Source organism: Oncorhynchus nerka, linkage group LG26 (assembly GCF_034236695.1).
Source record: "Oncorhynchus nerka isolate Pitt River linkage group LG26, Oner_Uvic_2.0, whole genome shotgun sequence".
NCBI lineage: Eukaryota > Metazoa > Chordata > Actinopteri > Salmoniformes > Salmonidae > Oncorhynchus > Oncorhynchus nerka.
In genome coordinates, this window is record NC_088421.1 from 2,692,865 (window position 1) to 2,716,301 (window position 23,437).

At 42.4% G+C, this 23,437-nt stretch overlaps 1 protein-coding gene across 3 annotated transcripts; it reads right to left on the reverse strand.

The window, feature by feature from the left end:
- Window positions 1–332: 332 nt before the first annotated feature.
- Window positions 333–23,005, reverse strand: fus (FUS RNA binding protein). Of its 3 annotated transcripts, none has more exons than XM_065011095.1 (14): window positions 22,850–23,005; window positions 17,741–17,765; window positions 17,259–17,422; window positions 16,862–17,027; window positions 16,445–16,688; window positions 16,140–16,323; window positions 5,394–5,429; window positions 4,998–5,107; window positions 4,498–4,627; window positions 4,088–4,210; window positions 3,110–3,245; window positions 2,386–2,489; window positions 1,961–2,099; window positions 333–712 (listed from the first exon to the last, which is right to left on the reverse strand). In XM_065011095.1, the coding sequence occupies exons 1-14, from the start codon at window positions 22,860–22,862 to the stop codon at window positions 673–675; spliced, it is 1,614 nt and encodes a 537-aa protein (XP_064867167.1). In that variant the 5' UTR covers window positions 22,863–23,005; the 3' UTR covers window positions 333–672. The 3 variants fall into 3 exon arrangements, with proteins under 3 accessions (XP_064867167.1, XP_064867168.1, XP_064867166.1); XM_065011096.1 differs by having other exon boundaries at window positions 4,106–4,210; window positions 16,445–16,691; XM_065011094.1 differs by having other exon boundaries at window positions 16,445–16,691.
- Between the last annotated feature and the right edge of the window lie 432 nt (window positions 23,006–23,437).

Consider the following 23,437-nt stretch of genomic DNA (forward strand, 5'->3'; position numbering starts at 1 on the left):
CAGCGGTGTCCAATGCAACCCTGGACACCCCTCTGGCTCCGCCCCTGGTATATCTGTCTCAAATTCCCTTTGAAGTGCAGTACTTTTGACCAGAGGCCTAGAGTGGTAGTGCACTATAAAGGAAGTAGGATGCAATTTGGGACACACCTGATGTTGACATTTAAGCATTAAAGTGAGTGGTAGCTTCTTCCCCCTGCAGTGTCAACCCAAGTGAGATGGTGGTACATTCAGAATTGACACAGAAATGTTTGAGTGGTGTAAGATCTTGTGTATCAACTCACAACCAAAAGTTGTATTGTTTGATGCCTGAACCTCCACTCAAATCCAAAACATTTGTTTTTTTTAAATACTTTAATTTGAAAAACAAAACATTAAGATTCCAAAACAACTCAAAAGACAGCAACAAATGTAAAGAGCTCCTCAAGAACAAATAAAATCAAGTTTACCAAACTTTGGAGGGAGTGGGGATTATGGGGAGTGTGAGTGTTTATGGGATACTCAGGTCTGTCAAAACAGTCAAGAAACATGGTCAAAGTAACAACCTTGTAACACTGTATAAAAGGAGGGTTTAGGAGGGAGTTAGGCAGGGGGGGGGGGGGGGGGGAGTCGTAGAGGAAAGTAGGAGAGGAGGAGCAGGATGGAGAACTAGTCCCAGCTTGGAGTGACGTTGGTCTAGTAGGGCCTGTCTCTGCGGTCCTGTCTGTGTTCACCCCTTCAACAGAAAAACATTTGTCACATTGTTAAAGGGGTTTAAAAAAATAACCAAGGGACCCCACCATGGTTTAGGTAAAAATCAAAGATGGGGCTGGAGAAATGTAATCACTCAAATTCACAGACAACGCTCTGGCTACAAGGACTGACCTATAATATCAACATTCTATTTTTAACCATGTTTTGTGGCTATACCGTGCTAGTTTACAATTGCATTGTTTTTATTTCTTTATGTAACCTTTAAGCAGGAGAAGTCCCATTGAGACCAAGGTCTCTTCTGCATTACAAAGCAGCAAGCAATACAAATGACACAATAAGGAGTTAATTACATCAATCAAGGTGGGAAACAAACACAAAAACTATAAAACAAACATACATTCTTCTTGGAAGAGATCATTTACCAAAGACACCAGAGCAGGGTTGTCAAACTCATTCCATGGAGGGCCTAGAGTCTGCGGGTTTTTGGTTTTTCCTTTCAATTAAGACCAAGGCAACCAGTTAAGGGGCGTTCTTTACTAATTAGTTACCTTTATTCATCAATCAAGTACAAGAGGAGCGAAAACCTATAGACACTCCGCCCTCCGTGGAAAGAGTTTGACACGTGCACTAGTGTGTCCAATTGTAGGGTATTCTGAAATGTGGCGTGTGAGATGCGTAAAAACAATGCAGTAAAACAAAAAATTGTAAAACAAGCTTATATTTTGGGTTACGATGGGGTACGACAGTTTAAATAAGGTCACGAGGAATTTATATAGTTAAGCTATATTCTTCAGGAATCAATGGTATACATCATTAATTTAAAAAAGTCAAAAAACAGATGCATGTGCACTTGAGTTTGAATCTGGTATTTGTTTATGTGTGTGGACCAGGGTGTTTGTATGCAAACCACTTCGTGGCTGAGCCGTTGTTGCTCCTAGACGTTTCCACTTCACAATAACAGCACTTACAGTTGACCGGGGCAGCTCTAGCGACGCAAAAAATTGACAAACTGGCTTGATGGAAAGGAGGCATCATATGACGGTGCAACATCGAAAGTGACTGAGCTCTTCTGTTAGGCCATTCTACTGCCAATGTTTGTCTATGGGGATTGCATGGATGTGTGCTCGATTTTATACACCTGTCAGCAACGGGTGTGGCAGAAATAGCCGGATCCACTAATTTGAAGGTGTTTCCACATACTTTTGTATATATAGTGTACATGAATAAGTCATTGTCTATGTACAATGTTGGGACACATGCACCTTCTTACCTTCCATCCATCTTGCCTGGTCCGAATCCACCCCTATCGCCTCCACGTCCGCCTCGGAACCCACCTCTGTCACCCCCTCGGCCCCGGAATCCCCCACGGTCAAAACCCCCACGACCCCCTCGGTCTCCACCGAAACCTCCTGACAAACAGAAATACAGAGAGAGTTAGAGACAAAAAAAGGGGGGGAAATGTCATTAAAACGAGTAAACACAGAGCTACGACGGGCATCCAGTTTAATTATGCCCTTGGCCACTAGGCTAGCTAACATGGCCTAGTATAAAAGGCAGTCTACACGTCATACATTAGTAAATAAGCAAATAATTCTCTGTACACCAGGCTTCCTTTAGCCATTAAACTGCTCCCTAAAGACTAAAACCTTTGGCTAGAGTCTGAAAGCCAGTGCAGAACGTTGGTGTCAGCCTTACCGCCTCCATCCATAGGAGACATGCCACCTCCGGTCCCCTCTGGTTTGGAGGACTTGCACTGGTTACACTCGTTCCTCCACGAAAAGTTCAGGTTCCCACACACCCTGAAAGGAAAGAGACAGAGAATCTCAGACACACACCATCATAACTAGTAGCTCCCCCCATCCCCAAAATATACACACACCTCATCCCTGACTTATGGGTTGGAACACTTCCAGTCCACCCACCTGCACCCATTAGCACCGACTTACAGGTCTGAACACTTCTAGTCCACACACACACCTCAGCCCTGACTTATGGGTTGGAACACTTCCAGTCCACCCACCTGCACCCCTTAGCACCGACTACAGGTCGGAACACTTCTAGTCCACACACACACCTCAGCCCTGACTTATGGGTCGGAACACTTCTAGTCCACACACCTCAGCCCTGACTTATGGGTCGGAACACTTCTAGTCCACACACCTCAGCCCTGACTTATGGGTTGGAACACTTCCAGTCCACCCACCTGCACCCCTTAGCACCGACTTACAGGTCGGAACACTTCTAGTCCACACACCTCAGCCATGACTTATGGGTTGGAACACTTCCAGTCCACCCACCCGCACCCATTAGCACCAACTTACGGGTTGGAACACTTCCAGTCCACCCACCCGCACCCCTTAGCACCGACTTACAGGTCGGAACACTTCTAGTCCACACACACACCTCAGCCCTGACTTACGGGTTGGAACACTTCCAGTCTCCAGCTCTCTGCTGTCCTCCATTGCCACGGCCACCGTTGTCGCCAGAGAGACCACCACCACCACCTCCTCCTCCTCCTCCTCTACCACCTCCGAACCCGCCACGACCCATCGGCCCTACAGAGAGAGGGTTAGAATATACAGGAGAGGTACAATCATACTTAGCTCTCGAGAACCCGAGGGGGGCATACCCAGCCCTTGATTTGTCAACTGAAGCTCCGGACCACAGCTTGGTCAACAAACTAGAATCCGAAGGCTCAGTTTTAACATTTAGAATCCTTAATCCTCACTAGCGATATGGTTTTGGAAACCTTTGAAAATAAACTTTCATATAAGCAAGAAATAATCACAAGATACACTTACTGTGTACAGTTAAGCAAAGTTGGACCCGGCTGTTTTCACACACCACCTCAGCTACGACACACCCTCTTACCTTGCGCTCGCATTTCCATTGGACCATTCCATATTTCATAGCTGGATCACGTTTCTCACAATACAGCCGGGTACAACTTTCCTAAACTGAATACAGTAAGTGTATCTTTTGAATTTGAAAAAGTATTTCTCTCTTATATGAAAGTTAAGTTCCAAATGTTTCCAAAATTGCATTTAGACAGAATATTTGAGGAACGTCTGAGCATTTCCCTCACGAGGCTAAAGGGGACGTCCAATGGTCTTGAATAATGGCTAAATCAATACTGTGCTCTCATTCATGCCCTCCTTCCCATGGGCTATACAAAATTATACAGATACTTGATACAAAATTATACAGATACTTGGCCCCTTTTCATTGGAGGGGCAAGCAGTTTTGCTGGAACAGTTCCCTTTCAATTCAATAATTTTAGTAAATTAACTGAAATTCAAATTAAATAATTAAAAACCCTCAATTCATATCCTACGTGGACTAATATGAAGTGGAATTGACTAACCCAGTTGAGCCGACCCTATAATGACCAACTCACCACCAAACTCTGCCTCACCTCCTCGTTCTCCTCTCATGCCGCCAGCCCCACCCCGGCCTACTCCGAAGTCCGCCCTGCGGGTCGCAAAGGACACCTTGATGGGGTTCCCTTTGAAGTCCTTCCCTGCAGCGGAGAAAACAATAGAATTTACAAAACACAAATATGAAGGGCAACAAGTGAAAATTACTGACTGTACCCATTTTGTTCAATAAACAAACCTATAAGAAAAACAAAATGCTCAGAGACTACACTTAAAGGTACAGAAAATGATTAAAATGGAGAAATGCAGTGACCCACCATGCTATTTTTTTCACTTATCTATTTCATGTTGTAAGTTTCAGTAAAATATTTTATTCCCCGCCCCCCTAAAACAATGTAAAGAGCAGTTTCTCCACAGGTAATCCCCTCACCATCAAACCAGTCGATGGCAGCTTTGGCAGAAGGGGGGTCGTCAAAGGACACGGTGGCCTCGCCCTTCAGCTTCCCTGTCTCTCTGTCTGTATACAGGTTGATCATGGGCAGACCAGTCTTCTTATTGATCTGACAGATGGAGAAAAGGGGATGTAGGGATGGAGAGTGTGACAGAGAGAAAGTGGGAGAGGGGGAGCGAGAGTGAGATAGGGGGATTGAGGGAGAGAACGAGTAGAAAACGAGAGATGGATTGAAAAAAAAAAAGCTACATTAAGATACAGAAGGAAAATGCATTAGATGGCATTGCATAGGTCAACACAATGGCCTACCACTCAAAACATAGCATGTTAGTAATCTACAGCAAAGCCTCAGGAAAAGATGCCACCCATGCACCAAAGTCAGGGCAGTGATGGGTGTGTCAGGTATAATTCAATGGAGGGAGGTGTTAATAAGGGAGTTCAATCAATCAATAAATTAAAAAAGGTAGGCAGGACGGTACCTTGATGATGCCGATCTGCTTGAAGAAGTCAGCCACAGAATCAACGGTGTAGCCATCTCCCATGCCTTGCACGAAGATGGTGTTGTTGTCAGAGTTATCCTGGTCTTCCACTGTAGGGAGGTGGTCAGGCAAGCATAGGGTTCATACACAGTGACAGTTACATTCATTCATTATGTAAGGTGGTTCTGATCTATATCCCAGAAAAGACAAATACTTAACATAACTAATATACACAATTTACAAAAGGTAGGAGCAGATCAGAAAAGCAAGATGCATACTGCTGCTGACCTAGATATTCCAGAACAGTATAGTGACACACTAATTAACTTAACATGATGCAAGAAATATAATCAGTTCTAATTGTTGCACTATCAACTGTCAGAGGTCAGTACTTACTGGAGCTGGGCACAACAGGTCCCTGGTCTCTCGGTCCTTCAGGAAGAAAAAGGACATATTTATGTTTGTTTTTGTAAGTGGACACTTACAAAAGTACCACACATACTACTATTCTACAGTCCCACAACTTCTGCACATTCACAACTATGCATTCTTTTGATTCTCTCATCCCTACAAAACCACTCACACAAAACACACCTACTGGTATACCGTTCTACATGCCTTTTGTGTAGTGTGCAGTGTATACCTGACATGGACCATTACAGTGTATGCTTGCCATAGACCAGACTCCAGATTTGAGACACTATTGAAGTGAAATTAACGCCCATAGTGTACGTCGTACAACCTTCCTATCACTTCATCAGAAGAGTTACAACCAGAAACAATTGGACAGTTTTTTCTCTCTCTCACCTTTATCAAATAAACCTTTCATTCCACTTTTAAATCACCCGTTTTTATTGATAATACATCCATTCCACGTGTACCAACCAGCATTACTAGGAATGAATGCATTTAACACAAGGGGCCGAAGAGATCTTTGAACCCAGTGGACGATATGAACAAGGAACCGGCACGGATTGTTTGCCTGGGGACGTTCACATTCCTTCAGTTTGTCACCATTTGTCTCAAGTTTCCATGTTATTTCTAAGTTTGCACATAAAACCAGACCCACCCTTTGATCTGACATAGACTGAACAAAAATATAAAACACAACATGCTACAATTTCAAAGATTTTACTGAGTTACAGTTCATAAGGAAATCAGTCAGTTTAAATTCATTAATTCGGCCCTAATCTATGGATTTCACATGACAAATGCGACTCCTGTCTCGATATTGATGTTTTTTTTTTATTACCCCTTTTTCTCCCCAATTTGGTGCGTCCTCCGAAACACAACCCAGCCGCACTGCTTCTTGACACAACGCCCGCTTCATTTCTGCCCTGGTCAACTGTAAGTGCTGTTGTTGTGACGTGGAAACATCTAGGAGCAACATCTCAGCCGCGGAGTGGTAGGCCACACAAGTTCACAGAACGGGACCATTGAGTGCTGAAGCGCATTAAAAAAAAGTATGTCCTCGGTTGCAATTGCCTCTGGAAGCAACGTCAGCACAAAAACTGTTAGTCGGAAACCCATTTCATTAAGATCCCATGGCAAAGCAGCCACACACAAGCCTAAGATCACCATGCGCAATGCCAAGCGTCGGCTGGAATGGTGTAAAACTCGCCACTATTGGACTCTGGAGCAGGAATCCCTTTAACATCTGACAGTCCGACAGACAAATCTGGGGGATGCCAGGAGAACGCTACAGGCCTCAATGCAGAGTGCCAACTGTAAAGATTGGTGAAGGAAATCTTAAACGCTACAGCATATGACATTTTAGACTATTCTGTGCGTCCAACTTTGTGGCAACTGTTTGGGGAAGGCCCTTTCCTGTTTCAGCATGACAATGCCCCTGTGCACAGAGCGAGGTCCATACAGAAATGGTTCGTTGAGATTGGTGTGAGGGAACTTGACTGGCCTGCACAGAACCCTGACCTTAACCCCATCGAACAACTTTGGAATGAATAGGAACGCCAACTGCGAGCCAGGCCTAAAATCTACCAACATCAGTGCCCTAACTCACTACTGCTTGTGATTGAATGGAAGAAAGTTCATGCAGCAATGTTCAAACATCTAGTGGAAAGCCTTCCCAGAAGAGTGGAGGCTGTTTAACAGTAAAAGGGGGATCAATTCCATATTAATGCCCATCGTTTTCGAATGAGATGTTCGATGAGCAGGTGTCCATACTTTGTCACGTAGTGTACATTTATATATCTATATATTTAAAAAATATATAAAAAAATAGTAGGGGTGTGGATCAGAAAACCAGTTAGTATCTGGTGTGACCATTTGCCTCATGCAGCACGACTGTGGGCTGTGGAATGTTGTCTCACTCCTCTTCACTGGCAATGCAAAGCTGCTGTATTATTGGTGGGAACACGCTGTGGTACACATAGATCCAGAGCATCCCAAACATGCTCAATGGGTGACATGTATGCAAGCCATGGAAGTACTGGGACACTTACAGCTTTCAGGAATGGTGTACAGATCCTAGGGACATGGGGCTGTGCATTATCATGCTGAAACATGAGGTGATGGCAGCGGATGAATGGCACAACAATGGGTTTCAAGATCTCGTCACAATATCTCTGGGCATTCAAATTGTCATCGAAATGCAATTGTGTTTTTTTGTCCATAGTTTATGCCTGCCCATACCATAACCCCACCATGGGGCACTCAACGTTTAAATCATCAAATGACACCATACACACTGTCTGGAATCTGCCCGGTACAGTTGAAACCAGGATTAAGCCGTGAAGAGCACACTTCTCCAGTATGCCAGTGGCCATTGAAGGTGAGCATTTGCCCACTGAAGTCAGTGAGGATGACGAGCATACAGATGAGCTTCCCTGAGAAGGTGTCTGATCTCAGACCATCTCACAGGTGAAGAAGCCAGGTGTGGAGGTCCTGGTCTGGCGTGGTTACACGTGGTCTGCGGTTGTGAGGCCGGGTTGGATGTACTCTCACAACAGTTCTGCTGGACATTCCTGCAATCAGCATGCCAATTGCATGCTCCTCAACTTGAGACAGCTATGGCATTGTGGCCTTTTACTGGCCCCAGCACAAGGTGCACCTGTGTTGATGATCATGGTGTTTCATCAGCTTTTTGATATGCCACACCGGTCAGGTGGATGGATTATCTTGGCAAAGGTCACAAATAGCGACACAAAATGAGAGAAACAAGCTCTTTGGGCTTATGGAAAATGTAGGGGATATTTTATTTAAGCTCATGAAAACACAGGACCAACACTTTACATGTTGCGTTTATATTTTTGTTCAGTATACTTTACACAGAGGTCCAACTCTTTTACCATGCGGTTGTGTTGCTGCTATCGTTTTACCCACACCGTGGCCACTTTCAAAAGCTGTACTCTTCCTTTGTGGCCAAGATAACCCACTTTGCTCACTGTACAACATTTCTGAGACCAAGATATGACTTGTCTTATCACACTGTGTGTGATATTGTTCTGTTTTCATCTCGTGTGGCGAGAACCTTGACAATAAGGCGAGTGTGGACTGTGATAAATACATCTATTTTTGGGGGAGCGGGCCAAGAATGCATCATGCTTTAGTGCCGTTTCAAATATTCTGCTTAACTACATCAACACAAACAACGGAGGACATTCAACAGGAAACAAGGCCTCACCAAGAGTTTAACATTACTATTTGATAGTGTATGGATCCCACCTCTGACATATCACAAGCATCATGACAATACTATGACTGCATGGCAGTCATTATTTCCTTCCAGTCGTGCGGCAACACTTCATTTACCGGTTTGAGGAAATGGACTTTCCCCTGGAGCACTGTTTGCCACAAACAGGTCTCTGGTACAAGAACAATTTGTACGCTGAACAAACACTTAATTTCTTTAGTGGACCACAGTTACAAGATGAGAGGGGTCATTAGTGCACCCTTGCAACACCACAAGAATCCTTTAGTGTTTTGTCCACTACCTACCTGGGAGCAAACCGTTTTTTCCTAATACATATTTCCCATTCTGTTCCCTTCCCTCTGATCAACGCTGTTACAGAACCAGAGTAAGGGTTAAGTATTTTCTTTAGATACATACTGTAAAATTACACGGGACAGGAGATGCATTAAATCTGTCTATGCTTGACCTTTGAGTTCCATAGTCAAAGGAGGAATGACTAACATGCAAACCACACTGGCTATAGTCTGTGCGTGAGCAGTGCAAAATAAATGTACACATACATGTTATTCAATCAATTCGCATGTGAACGAGTGTCTGCGTAGCCAAGCGCTAAAATAGAACTCTATTCAAGACGCTTCACGTGGTGCAAGTTTCTCCCTTATTGGATATTAGGAAGATACAAACCCACGTGGATGCTTGGAAGACAAACGAGGACAGATTAAAGATAAACAAAAAACTAAGTAGGTTTCCATTGTCTGTGGATTAACTGTCGGAGTTGAGAAACACAGACTTTAGTATGGCTCTGGGTCAAAACTCGACAAAAGTACCAGCTAAAGAGAGGACCATATGCATGTCAAATAAAATAACCCAATGTCCATGAATGCATGTTTCGACTTGCCCCAAAACTAATATAGATTGTTCACAGTTGGTTTTGATATTGATATGTTATGATCGTGTCTGATGTGGATGGATATATTCAACATGTGAGCACGATGGCGCCAGTGTAGTCAGCATGTAAGTCCAAGATGGTAACTTAAAAAAAAAAACACCAGCACCATCATCAATACCACCATTGAAGACTTTACCATCATCAGTACTTCCACCCATGGTTTTAAGTGGACCGTCTAGGCAGTACACGTCGACAGTATTTAGAAATCAGAAGGTGCAGAGAGCCAAATTCCTCACACCAACAAAACAACAGTGAGCATAGCATTACAGAAGGGAGAAACATAACCAAACACCCTACATCAGTTGCTTTCCTTAGAGTTCACCCTGCAATTTGATGTCATCACACATATTGTAGAATATTGTGAGGATACTTTTGTTGATTTTTTTTAGCAACACTTTTGACACCGTTGTGAAGGCTGTAACAGCCCTGACCATTTATCTGGACACAACACTTTTGTCAAAATCTTCTCAAGCAAGAAGAAATACCTTATTTTACCTTTTTTTTTGGGGGGGGGGGGGTGGGTCCAACACCCATTGTTCAGATTCAATCACCCAGGTAGGCAAATTAAAATTTTGACACTTAGAAAGACCTTCCGCCTTAACTCAAATAATCTTAGAGCCCAGTGACTTAAATTCAGAAGATTAAAGCAAGGTAACTTCAAATCAACAGGGATGGAAGTTACTGTACAGCTCCCTCTGCTGCTAAGGATTTTGGAGTGCAGTGTAAACTACCCTACGCAGTACCAAACACGACAGTGACATTTCGGATATGGAACATGCACACTGATTTTTCTTACCTGTTGAGGTGACAACATGCAGTACATCCATCATGTGCTACATAGCATATTGAGGTGTTATAGATGTTTTACATAAGAAAAAAACAAGACAACTAAGATATAATACAAATAGCAGATTTTTATCCAAGGTGACTTACTCTGGAGCTACATTAAAGCATGGCGTCAGCGTCATTTTGCCCAAGTACGTAAGGTTCTACATATACGCACTCACAGAGAGCAATACAGTCAATGAAAATCAGCTCACTTGGATGCAAAATCGAAATTTGAAAGGAATGACAAATATAACAATCAGCCCTAAATAACAAAAGATTAGCTGAGTCATCGCTGAAAAGGGGTACGCCGAGGTTGCATATAGGAAAGGATATATATATATTTTTTTTTAAAGAATCATTTAACTAATTCCTTTGTAGCCCATTTAATAACTTGAATTTACGACAACTGAAAAAGCATCAAGTAAACGAAGAAAGACAACCACAGAGTTTCTAAACCCAGAGGCGCAAGGTCGCAAGAATTCCGGGGTACGCTTGCAAATCAGACCAAGCAAACCAACCTGGGGTGTGGCTGCTTCCGTTTATTACACAGAGATCGATTATCCCGCCTCTCCAGCGCCGAACGCTTGCCGCCCCAATGTAGCTCCAGCCTTAGTCACATGTGCTTAGGTCTATTGTATGGGTGTGAGTCCAGCGGGAATCAAACCACCCAATCCTAGTATCAACTGAGCAAAACAGGACCAATAGATCTGTTGAAAGCAACCCATCTAATGAATAATAAAGACCTTAAATCCTAAGTACGCTTTGGTTTTCTATCCTGACCCTTTTTCACCTCAATATGCTATGCTTTCTTTCCATTCTACCCAGAACTCCTGAATATTAGATTTGTTTCTAAGATAAAATCATGACCAATCTGTCCTTGTTAGCTAACTTTGTGTAATACTTCCCATATTGGTTGTTTTTCCGACATCAATTTCCTCTTCCCACGTTCAAAAACCATCACATAATAAATAGTTCTAATGTCCAGGGCCAGTTTCCTTTTTGGGCCCAATAATCTAAATCTTGTATATCTTGTTTTTCCCCCTCCCTTTAAGCTTGACTCTTTAAACCCACCAAATCTCTTATTTAAAAGAGTTTTGTCACTTACCACCAAACTTATTGAATCCTCCACGATCGCCCATTCTGATGAGGAGAGAAAGGCGAGACGCATTGAAGGCTGGTGTGGACGGAGCCAAATCTCTCTAAGGGGGCGGGGTTTCCACCCCCCCTTTTTTTACCCCATCCCCTTAACTCTCTTTTCACTTCTCTCTTACTTTGTTCACCCCCTATCTCTTCTTTGGAACCACCCTAGGATTTGTCCCTGCTCCTCTACAACTGAGGAGTCGGAGGTCAGTTTTGAAGACCTTTGCATCTTGTTTGCAAGTGGGTTTTAATCCGAAGATCAAAATTGTCCACAGTCACTTCTCCTTGCTTTGTACAAGAGATCATTTAACACTCCTTTTGCATTGATCTCTGAAACCAACTCAGACCAAATGTTCTTGTTTCCTGGAACTGCTGTGTCGTGTTGTACACTGTTTTATAACACTGCAAGAACAGCTGCGGAATCCAAGTAAACATAAATTAAGCACCTACAAAAAGGAGTTTCATGAAAGCTTCCTTGATATTTTCTATATAGGTGACCATCTTGAGACTTTGACATTGTCTTAAGAGCACACTTCCTAGGTAGGTCTTTGACATCCGTTCTAACTGATCAGTCAGTGCGTCAGGCTACTTGCAACTCTTATTCTTTAACCCCTGCCTATAGTCCTCTCAGTGAATTTCTCCTGCCTGTCCTTCCCTTCTTTCTACCATTCCCCCTTTCCTCAAGAGAAAAAAATAAAATGAAAAACAGAAGCCCACCATGGAGAGGTGAGAGCCTAGGAGGAGATTCAGAGATTTATTAAAGCATCATATCACACAGTAAAGGGTGGGTGGGAAAGTGGCGTTATAAAAATGTGAAGAGGAGGGTGAAGTGAGAGGATGGCAAGGTCATGTGGTGTGTTTGTGTGTGGACAGTGTCAGTGTGCACAAAGGTTTGCCAGTGAGACCCTTCAGATAGTTCACTAAGATAAATAAATCGTCACATGGCTGCCAATGTAAGCAGAAGATAACTCTTGATGAAATGTGATTAATGACTACATCTCTTGCTTATTGCTACCATTTCAGCAACATAGCATGTTTAAAGTTAAGATGGATGACGTTTAGCAGTGTTCCGCTTTTAAAGAACCACACAACTGTTACTAGGAGTCAGTTGCACAGCTAGGTAGTTAATGCTAGTAGGATTCGTCTTACTTCATCACAGTGGCTTTCGTGATGCTGTATTTGCACACAAGCAACCACAAACACAAATGTGCACTTTACACAGCATTTCCCTGTAGCCATGGATTGCGTTTGCTTGGTTTGAGCATGGGCAGTTTTGTCAGTGTGAACGTGCACCACGCTAGTATGACACTCAGTTCAGGTTCCATAGATAACAGGCAGCGAGGAGAACATGGGGACTGAAGTAAATTATTTAATAACCAAATAATTGGGAGAACCTAAGACCGATGTCTTTATCACATTCAAAAACTCCTTCCTTTGTAAACAACCCCTATAACCAGCCTGAACACTGTTACTTTGTCATGTCTCTTGGGTCGCTTGCACATACAACTCCAAACTATTCAACCCCTACTGAGTTTGAGTTTTCCCATTATCATAGTTGCACTAGCACACCAGTGCATCCATTTTTCATTGATCAAATTGACAAGCGCTTCCTACAGTTCACGTGGACAATTACATCTTTCCTTGTCCCCCTTGGATTTCCAGGTAACCGACAATGTCACCAAGACAATCATTTCACCACTGAGTTGTTTCTGTACAAATCAGACCGGTGATAGTATTTTGGGGGGGATATCCGGATAGTTGAAATGCAGGTTTTAAAGAAAAACTCCAAATGGAGACTTGCTTGTGTGACTCGAGCACGCTGTGTAAGTGAAACAACAGCCTACCTGTTGGTTGATCATTGCAGCCTACTCCTCCTCCTCATTTGGCCAACTTAATTATAATTTTAATTCCATTCTGCATTGATTAGAAATCTCTTGACATCACTTGCTACACATGGAGCCTCTGACTGTAGGAGCGCTTTGATTGGCCGACAGTTAACAAGCTACACGTGTGAAACGTGTTTAGGCTGACAGTCTTTTTTTCTCTTTAAAAAAAATATATATATAAATGTGGAATGTAATGGTCTATCCTTATAGGCTATGTAGCAATATCACAGAAATAATAATAATAATACACACACTCTAGGGCTGAACCCAATTAGTCGTTAGGCTGTTGGTCGACAGAGATCGTTTTAGTCGAGCAGTAACACACACGCGAGCCCATTTCAGTGAACTAATCCATTGGAGGACTAGACTAAAAGCCAACTTATTATTGTTCCCGAAAATGCGGTCGGAGGCTCCATATGGAGAGTGTGACGCAATTGCGGAGCCTCCAGAGGAATGCAGAAGCCAAATCGAGCTCCTCACCGCATCGCCATGCGCCTCCCAAATCTTGTAACAATGCGGAGGGCTCTGTAGAACTCCGCATTGACGTGATTGGTTGACGGTAGGTGGAGGCGGTACATCCTGTATAAAACACAAACTCACTTTCTTGACAACAGCTCTGCACTGCTTCACGAAACACAAGAAGTATGAATGCCCTGACTCCTGCTGAGGCAGTATCACCGTAAATGCTGCATGGCCAATGCAGACATCAGATTGACCATGTGCACAGATGCACTTCTCTCTCCAGAATGTGCTCTCTTCCTGCCAGTTTGTTAACATTCATTGTTTCATAACTTCATTGTGTGAATTGTTTGCATTTGATTGTTAGTGTATATCAATTCCCCATTACATATATCAGTAGTACATTTAATGTTAATTCCTATCATTTCTGTTAATGCATTCAATATTAGACTATTATTCCAGTTGGAACGGACACATTGTTTGCAGTGTGCACAACCTATGCTGCACTTGTGAGAAACAAGTTTTGGTTCATTTCATTCCATTCACGAGTCAATTTAGTCATTGGCTTTGTTTGGAGAGCTTCTGTCAATGATGAGTTAAGACGTGCATGCATAGAAGTAGTCCTGTCCTATAGGCTACCTGGCCTGCGAGTAAATGTACGCATATAAATGTGCCCATTTGGGGATGTGATAGTATTTCTGATTGGCTTAACACACCACCACTAATGACCTGTGGAGCTTCTCAAAGTAATGTTTTCTTCACCTCAAACAGCAACAAAGTCTGTTTTTACATCCATTGAGAATGACAATAATTCCTCAAAGTATTTGAAAAATCTTTCCAGCTCTCTCCCTTTTGATAACCACTGGGAAAAAGTCATGCTCTGATCCAGTGGAAATGTCATAAACCTCTACCTGATTACTTCTTATCAGTGCTTGACTTGGACTGAAATAGGTTCCGGTATTCATTTTGGGTGCTGGTACTGTTTATATTTAGGTGCAGGAGCTCCACAATAGTTTTAAGCTAATATTTTATAAGAGGAACAGGAGCTCATACAGTAGAAAATTTGAGGTGCCCATACTCAGCTCCGGTAGAGTTCCTGCCCAAGTCAACCACGGCTTCTTATCCCTTGCGCAAATAGCCGACAGCTGTCTCTGTCCCGAGCTCACTGGTGAGGGAAACTGAGCCCCCAGAATATTTTATACAAGGTTACAAATTCGCAAGGGCAGGCTTCAGGCCTGACCCAAATTAATAGTTGATACAATGTTTCAAGTTCATTGCAGACAGGCCATGTGTAGCCAATGTGATTTATAGGATTGTTTTTTTATACATTTATTTTTTTTAATCAGTATATTTTCTACCTGCAGGCTGCAATGTTTTTATTTGTTGGCTTTATGTAGGCTATTTTTACATAGTTGACAATAGAAGAAGTTACTTTTTAGGTTTGTATCATTTAATTTAGATTTGTATAGAATTTTGATTAACCATATGACAATGATTTTGAGACACAAAGGCATTATTATAAATGAAATTCAACCGTTTCATGAAAATGTGCATATGAAAACCCTAACTGGCACGCATATCGGTAGAAATGGTCAGAAATGGTCATCCCCATGAGAAAGATTGCAGACTCCTCATGTAGCCTATTACAGGCAACTTCAGGAGCGTAATGGCAGAATCTGAAAGCCAGCAGGAGAAGGTTGGTTCAGGTTAAGTTTCTCTCTTCTGGTTATCTAGATCTTTTGCGCCCTCGAGGCATTTGTCTTTTTTCATCAAACCATAAGCTCAATGCGTTTAGTTGATTTCATTCAATCATATAAAGGTGTGACTATTTATGGAAAAAAACTGGTTGGTCGAAAGGACAGATGACTTTCGATCGACCAAGATTTGTTTTTAGTCAGGGACAGCCCTAATACTCTCCCAAGTAATGGAATACTAATGTCTGTTCAGATATTCAAATAACCATGCCCTTCCCTATCTTGTAATAGCCCAAATACAGACACTTTGGATTGAGTATCAACTACACTACACATGTGTTTACCTGACTGATGTGTAGATGTATCCAAACGTCGATACAAGAGTTGAGTGTGTGTGTGTGTGTCCTTTTGTTATGTGGTGAGTCCAGATAAATGTTATGGGGGACTGATGCAAGAAGTCTAAGTGAATACTGAGGTGGGTGTGTGAGTGTGTGTGTGAGAGTGTCTGGAGGAGCGGAGCTATTGAGTCCTTACCCCATGCCGCCAGTGCCTCTTTGTCCGCCACCTCGGTCAAATCCTCGGTCACCATCCCCGCGACCCCTAAAGCCGCCTCCCCTTTCTCCACGGCCTCGCCCTCCACTATCTCCGTAGCCTCCGTCCGAGCCACCATACCCTCCTCCACCCCCTCCTCCCATTGGTGGAGAGTTGCCTCTGTATCCTGTGGAGTAGTAGATGGAGGAAATTGAGGTTGAGATTCCAGGTGGGTGCTCAAAAATAGAAGGGCGGGTGCATTTGAATGAACGTCAACTGGACCTCTAATATCAGAGGGGGATCCTTACCTCCACCCCCCTGACTGTACTTGGTCTGCTGGCCGTAGCTCTGGGGTGGGGGTGAGCTGTAGCTGGGGGCCTGGCTGTAGGGAGCCCCCCCGGGCTGCTGCTGACCCCCGCTGCCCCCATAAGACCCACTCTGTCCAATGCCACTACCCCGTAGCCACTTCCGCTCTGGCTCCCATAGCTGCCCCCGCCCCCACTCTGCGACTGCTGCTGCCCGAAGCTAGAGGGCTGAGAGTTGTTGCCATAGCTACTGTGGAAAAGGGAGAAAAAGGGAACAATGTTATTTTAAGCCAAGCTGCTTTCCCATTTAGGAACACTAAGGATATTCATATGCATCAAAATGTCAATGTTTATCAACACATTTTGTATGCTCATCCCACAATGCAGAACTCACAAACACAGCCTTCCATAGTCTCTCACCTGGTAGAAGACTGTGCAGCAGCAGACTGCCCTTGTCCATATCCAGAGTAGGGCGACTGCTGGTTGTAGCCGCTCTGTGGTGGCTGACTACTACTACTGTTGTTGTTGTAGCCCCCAGAGCTGTAGGGCTGACCGCCCTGGGATGGAGGCTGAGAACCATATCCTCCTGAAGGAAGGTCACAGCAAGGGAGAGAGAGAGAGGGGACGTGAGGTGGATATGCATCTGCAGACTTAAGCTACCAAGCACCAATTTTGGAAGCAAAAAAAAAAAAAAAGTCAATAAATAGCTCCATCGCCAGATAATACAACCAGAGACAAGACCAGACTACATGAGGAACACAACGCCTATAGCGGCTGGTTTTAATGAAGATTTATTGTAGTGCAGTTGGTGACGTACCGGACTGCGACTGGCCGTAGTTAGACCCGTAGCCTCCCTGGCCGCAGGAGGCGGAGTTGCCCTCAGAGCTCTGGTTGTAGCCGCCACTGCTGCCGTAGCCCTGCTGGGTGGACGACTGACTGTAGCCAATCAGGCTGGCCTGGCCACCACCATAGGACCCATATCTGAAAGTAGCAATCACAGATATTAAATGGAGTGGCGACATGCACATAAAATGTCATCTCAATATAAGAAATGGGTCACTTCAAAATTGGTGTGACAAGTAGTTTCAGTGAGAAACAACCTATATAGGACTTCACGTACATACAGAAAACACCTTTCCATTGATATAGTGTTCGTAAATTGATTAAGCTTGCAGAAAAGAATGTAGGCTGGGCTTAGCTAGAGTCATGCATTTAACTTTAGTTGGCTCTGGGTTTAGCAATCCTGGATAAATTTAACTACCACTAATGAGAGGATACCAAACACATATTTTGACTCACCCCTGGGCTGCAGTCGGAGGGTAATCTGAGGAACAAGAAAAGGGATGTGATCAGTAGAGGTAGCCTAATAGTAGGGTGTCCACCCGCTCTGCCTAGTGGGTGAAAACACGCTTTGGTGATGAAATTTCCCTCAAATGTTATAAAAACACATTTTCCCAAGACATATGATTCTTCATGTTCTGAACCGTTCAGTGGGGTCTCTCAAACAGATCATTAACATTATATGAAAACATTTAGATTTCGTAACCTAATGTATAATTGACAGAGCAGGGCTGCTTCTCTCGCAGTAACTTGAGGATTTTACATGTTGTGGTGGTCGTCTGCAAAGTTGCTTCTGCTGGTCATAAAAAAGCTAAATAAGCACGACACGAACTGAATTAAATATAAAAGGCTTTGAAAATAAAAGGATTGCCGTACACGCAGTGATCAATTGACATTTCAGAGATATGCATGTTTTTGTAAGAAATCTTAAAAACCGTATTACAAAAATATGAAAATACTACATTATGTCTCAAAATAGATATCCATCTAACCTCTATATTGTTTTATGTCCTCTGGATTCGGATATGTGAATTCTCATGTAAAAGCGTTTCTCCCAAGAGTGATGCAGTGTAATCACTGTACAGCTTTTGGGTGTGTGGAAAGTGTCTGCAGGAGGGTAAAAACCGAGATGTCCATGTTGTGGAGGAGATAATCTAATGTGTTGTAGAAGTGAAGAGAATGTGTAGTGTTGCAATTGTGGTGGGAAGCATGAAGCGACATCTTTGGATTGCCCGACGAGGGTAAAGGAGGATGAGGTGGATAGAGTCAGGGCTAATCACAGCATCTCATATGCAGCCAGGGTTTTTTCTGGATCAAAATGGGGCTTAGCTGGTGGGTGTGACAGGGGCGTGGCCATGGGTGTGGCCAATGATGCTGTCACAGACCAGAAATTTTAGAGGCCTTCCTGTTGGCCACAGTGAAATTGTTACTGTTTTAATAGCTTAAAAGGGTGAATGAAAAATTGGAAGTTTTAAAATCCAATTTCCTGCAATTCTACAAATCTTGCCATGGAGCGTAAAGAAAAAGTGCAGTTTTAAAGAGAGTTTCCTGCAATGCGAAACATTTTGCCATGCCTACTACACTGAGTGACTTAAACATATCAAAATCAATGGGTGCCCCATGCCATGACAAAAATCATTCTGAATTAATTATGAATTTTTGATTCTCCCTAAAAGTCTAGCTTTTATTTTGGTGATTGTGAGTTCTCAAAAAAAAAGTTTTTTTTTTTTAAATCGATTTTTCAAAGGTCATCCAACTCGGAATCTCAGGCCTCTTTCTAGAGCTCCAACTTTGACCTGAAGATCACTGATGTCATGATTTTACCTTTTATTTTTCAGAGTTCCCAGTGGTTTTGAACGCAGCATTTCTTCCAAGCTATTATGACACATCTGGCAGTTCCTTCTCTGTATGTTCCTATGAGCTAGCCGGCAAAATAAATAGCGGGGATACGCCTTACCGGTAAAACGTGAGCCTATCACAATTAATACAACATGCCACAAAAAATTATAGGCTATTAGAACATGATTTAACATTAATGCATGTCAGCCGCATGAAATGTTTACGAAATTGGGAGGTATACTCTCCCCAAATTGCGCTGAGGTTCAATGAGAACACTTACATTTGGTCAAGGCGGAGATGAGTGGCAGATGAGTGAGCAGCCGAGATACGCGCCCGGAGAGGAGCGGCTGAGACACACGTGGCCGAGAAACGCATAGATGAGTGGCTGAGTGAGACCGAAGCGTGTGCAGACAACAGTGGATGGATCAATTCAGGCTACAAGTGTAGGCCTAATGACAATCGCAGAATGTCATTACAATACACGTAGGGGTCTCTTTCCATTTATCAAATTGCAGGTAAATTGAATGAAATTTGAAAAAGAAAAGGAGAGCTGCACACTAGGAGCTTCAGATGCAATAATTGAATAACCAACGTTGACAGACAAGCTATCTTCATCAGGGTATAATGACAAACACTACAGGTCACTAGTTTATATAGTATCAAAGGATACACACAAGTGTCTGCAATCATGTAAATGTCTGTAGGTCTATGTAGCCAAATATTTATCTATGACTGTATGCTATCCATTTGTTTTTTATATGTTCCATTCCTGTCTGGCCATGATTACAGACACCTGTGTGTGTCCTTTGACACTATGTAAACTAGTGACCCTTGTGTTTGTCATTATACCCTGATGAAGGAAGACAGCTTGTCTGTCGAAACGCTGGTTATTAGGTTATTACATTATTGCATCTGAGCTTCTAGAGTGGGCTCTCATTTTCAAGTGTTCTCTACTCCGCTAGCCAGCACCTCGCCTAAACATGTGTGCGTTTCTTTTTCCTCTAGATTCAATTTAATTAAATTGCCAAAATGATTTTGTCTAAGTAACTTATTCCTGTCTACAATAATCATTAAAAATAGGCTACTACACCAGAAAGCATGATTTGGCCACCGAAGATCAATAAAAATGTTGTCTGATCCATGTAATTGGCATACGAAAAGGGAAGACGCATACAATATGACGTCCATCTACCCTGGAAGAGGAAATTATTGTCCAAAAACAAACCAAAGCAGCAATGACCCAATGATAAAGACAGTGAATATGCACACTCACCGGGAATATGACCGATGTTCTCCGCTGGTGCCAATAAGATACTAGGCTACTGGTCGCTCAATTAAGTTACATTTTATTTTAAACGTGGATTGTTTTAAATGGCATAGCCTACAGTTGGAAGGTTCCACAATTTGGGCAGCGTGCCAGGAAAATACCAAATAGGCCTAGATGATAGTTGAGTTGCGACTGTCAATGAAAAGCAGAGATCCAGGCATATCACAATATTTAAATAAACAATTGCGGAAAAACAGTTTAGAAAGCAAATGGCTATTGCCGTAAAGAGAGTACAATGAAAATAATCCAATCTAATTTTGTTAACAAAATGCTCAACTTAATTGAGCAACCAGTAGCCTAGTATCTTATTGGCATCAGCGGAGAACATCGGTCATACATCGGTGAGTGTGCATATTCACTGTCTTTATCATTGGGTCAGTGCCGCTTTTGTTTGTTTTTGGACAATCATTTCCTCTTCCAGGGTAGATGGACCTCATATTGTATGCGCCTCCCTTTTCGTATGCCAATTACATGGATCAGACAACATTTTTATCGATCTGTTTGTCAGTCAGCAGAGTAGTCTACTATCATTTTTATAGGATTAAAAAAGATTATACTAATGTCCACATTCATATAAAGTGCAGTAGAATTGCATGAAATGTGTTTATAAAATGCCAACAAGAAATGTATCTGATAGGCCTATAGCCTAAGCCTGCACTGCATTTTACAGTCTTTTTTGCAATCAGTGATTGAGTTATATTTTTTCAGCTTAAATGATGACTATCCAATCTAATCATCACATTAGTAATAGTAGGCTGTTTTACATAACTCTGCAAACGCGAGGATGCATGGAATGCTTTATTATAAGGGTGCATGTTTATGGGGAAAAATAGCTTTGCGCCACATATGTTAAAAGTGATATGACAAGTATTTACTAAGGCTAGGCAACTAGGCATACAGACATTATATACAGTGCATTCGGAAAGTATTCTGACCCCTTCCCTTTTCCACATTTTGTTACGTTACAGGCTTATTCTAAAATTATTATTGTTTTTTATTATTAAGAATCCTCATTAATCTAAACACAATACCCAATAATGATAGTGAAAATTGGTTTTAGAAATTTTGGCAAATGTATGAAAAATAACAGAAATATCTTATTTACATAAGTATTCAGACCCTTTGCTATGAGACACAAAATTGAGCTCAGGTGCATCCTGTTTAGATTGATAATCCTTGAGATGTTTCTACAACTTAATTGGAGTCCACCTGTGATAAATTAATTGATTGGACATGATTTTGGAAAGGCACACACCTGTCTAAAGTCCCACAGTTGACAGTGCATGTCAGAGCAAAAACCAAGCCATGAAGTCAAAGGAATTGTCCGTAGAGCCCAAGAAAGGTTTTTGTCGAGAGAGATCTGGGGAAGGGTACCCAAAAATTTCTGTAGCATTGAAGGTCCAAGAACACAGTGGCTTCCATCATTATTTAAATGGAAGAAATTTGGAGCCACCAAGACCGTTCCTAGAGTTTGGCGCCTGGCAAAACTGAGCAATCTGGGGAGATGGGCCTTGGAAAGGGAGGTAAGCGACTCTCTCCATCCAATCTGACCGAGCTCGAGAGGATCTGCAGAGAAGAGTGGAGAAACTCCCCAAATAGGTGTGCCAAGCTTGCTGCGTCATACCCAAGAAGACTCGAGGCTGTAATCGCTGCCAAATATGCTTCAACAAAGTACTGAGTAAAGGGTCTGAATACTTACGTAAATGTTTAGTGATTATATAAAAAAAATATACATTTCTAAAAAATGTTTTTGCTTTCATTATGGGGTATTGTGTGTAGATTGATGGGGGACGACGATTTAATTCATTTTTGAATAAGGCTGTAGCGTAACAAAATGTGGAAAATGTCAAGGGGTCTGAATACTTTCCGAATGCACTGTATGAAATGAATATGGCTTCTACTTGCAATTCGATGATTACACCTCTGAAAGAAAAATAAATGCGTGCGCGCACTTGGTGTCCCGTGCCGATACGATATTACATTTACTTTCACCCCTGCCTAAAAGTAATCTTATTCCACGGACTATTTCGAATATGTTAACTAAACGACCAAACTAATAAAATGACCTCTACAAAACTAGGTCAGTTGCTAGCACAAACCGGTCTTCTTGCTTGGTTCAGTTGGTTGTTGTAACGTTAGCAGCTAGCTAAACAAAATGGTGGTTGTCGAATCTAACTAGCTAACGTTAGCCGTCTTTGCTTTGGCTGGCTAACTTTTGTTTGACTAGTTCACTTGCCAACAGTTACAAACATGGTAAATGTTTCATTTATCTAGCTAAAATACAACATATGTATACTATATAACGTTAGTTAGCTTGCAAGCTAGCTCATTTTCAGACGTTAGCCAATGTTTTATTTTTAATGGCCACTTCAGATATAACGTCTTGTCTAATGTATTCTTACCATTCGACGCCATCTCCTCGTTTAAAACCCTCAAACTTGTCAGATGTTGATTATTTCGCTAACGTTGGGCTATTCTTCAAGACCGCAGGTCACACTAGCTGCTAAAGGCAGATAATTGTTCTCTCAGCCTCCAGTCATATGCCGCGTTCAAGGGCTATTCGGAAATGTCAGCCTTGCTAACTGGTTGTAGTTGGACACGTGCAGCGTTCCACCAGTTAAGTCGGAACAGTCCGAGTTTCCTTGTTCCATATAGTACATGAATGCAGCAATATGCATGTCAGATGACGACACCAGACGTAATGCAAGCGTCATCAAGGGCCAAACGTATCCATAGCCCAAGGTTTGTCTGATTTAATTCTCATCTATCAATGAAGCAAGAAATTAGGATGTCCATCTGCTCAGAAGACCATGTGTCAAATACTTGAGTTGCCACAAAAGTAGACAGACATTTTAAAAGAACACTAATTATATTAAACACATTTTCTCCTTTATTAGAAATGGTCCAGAATCATAAAATGTCTTGTGTGGTATAAAAAAAAGAATAATTCTAGGCAATTGTGTATACTATGGAATTGGTAACAAGGAAAA

Excerpts from the sequence above, each read along its gene's own strand:
- fus (XM_065011094.1), bottom strand. Across the intron at positions 17,423-17,740 it reads CCTCCGACTGCAGCCCAGGG|ATATGGGTCCTATGGTGGTG; the intron begins GTGAGTCAAAAT and ends TGCTACTTTCAG. Across the intron at positions 2,100-2,385 it reads GTCTCCTATGGATGGAGGCG|GAGGTTTCGGTGGAGACCGA; the intron begins GTAAGGCTGACA and ends TCTGTTTGTCAG.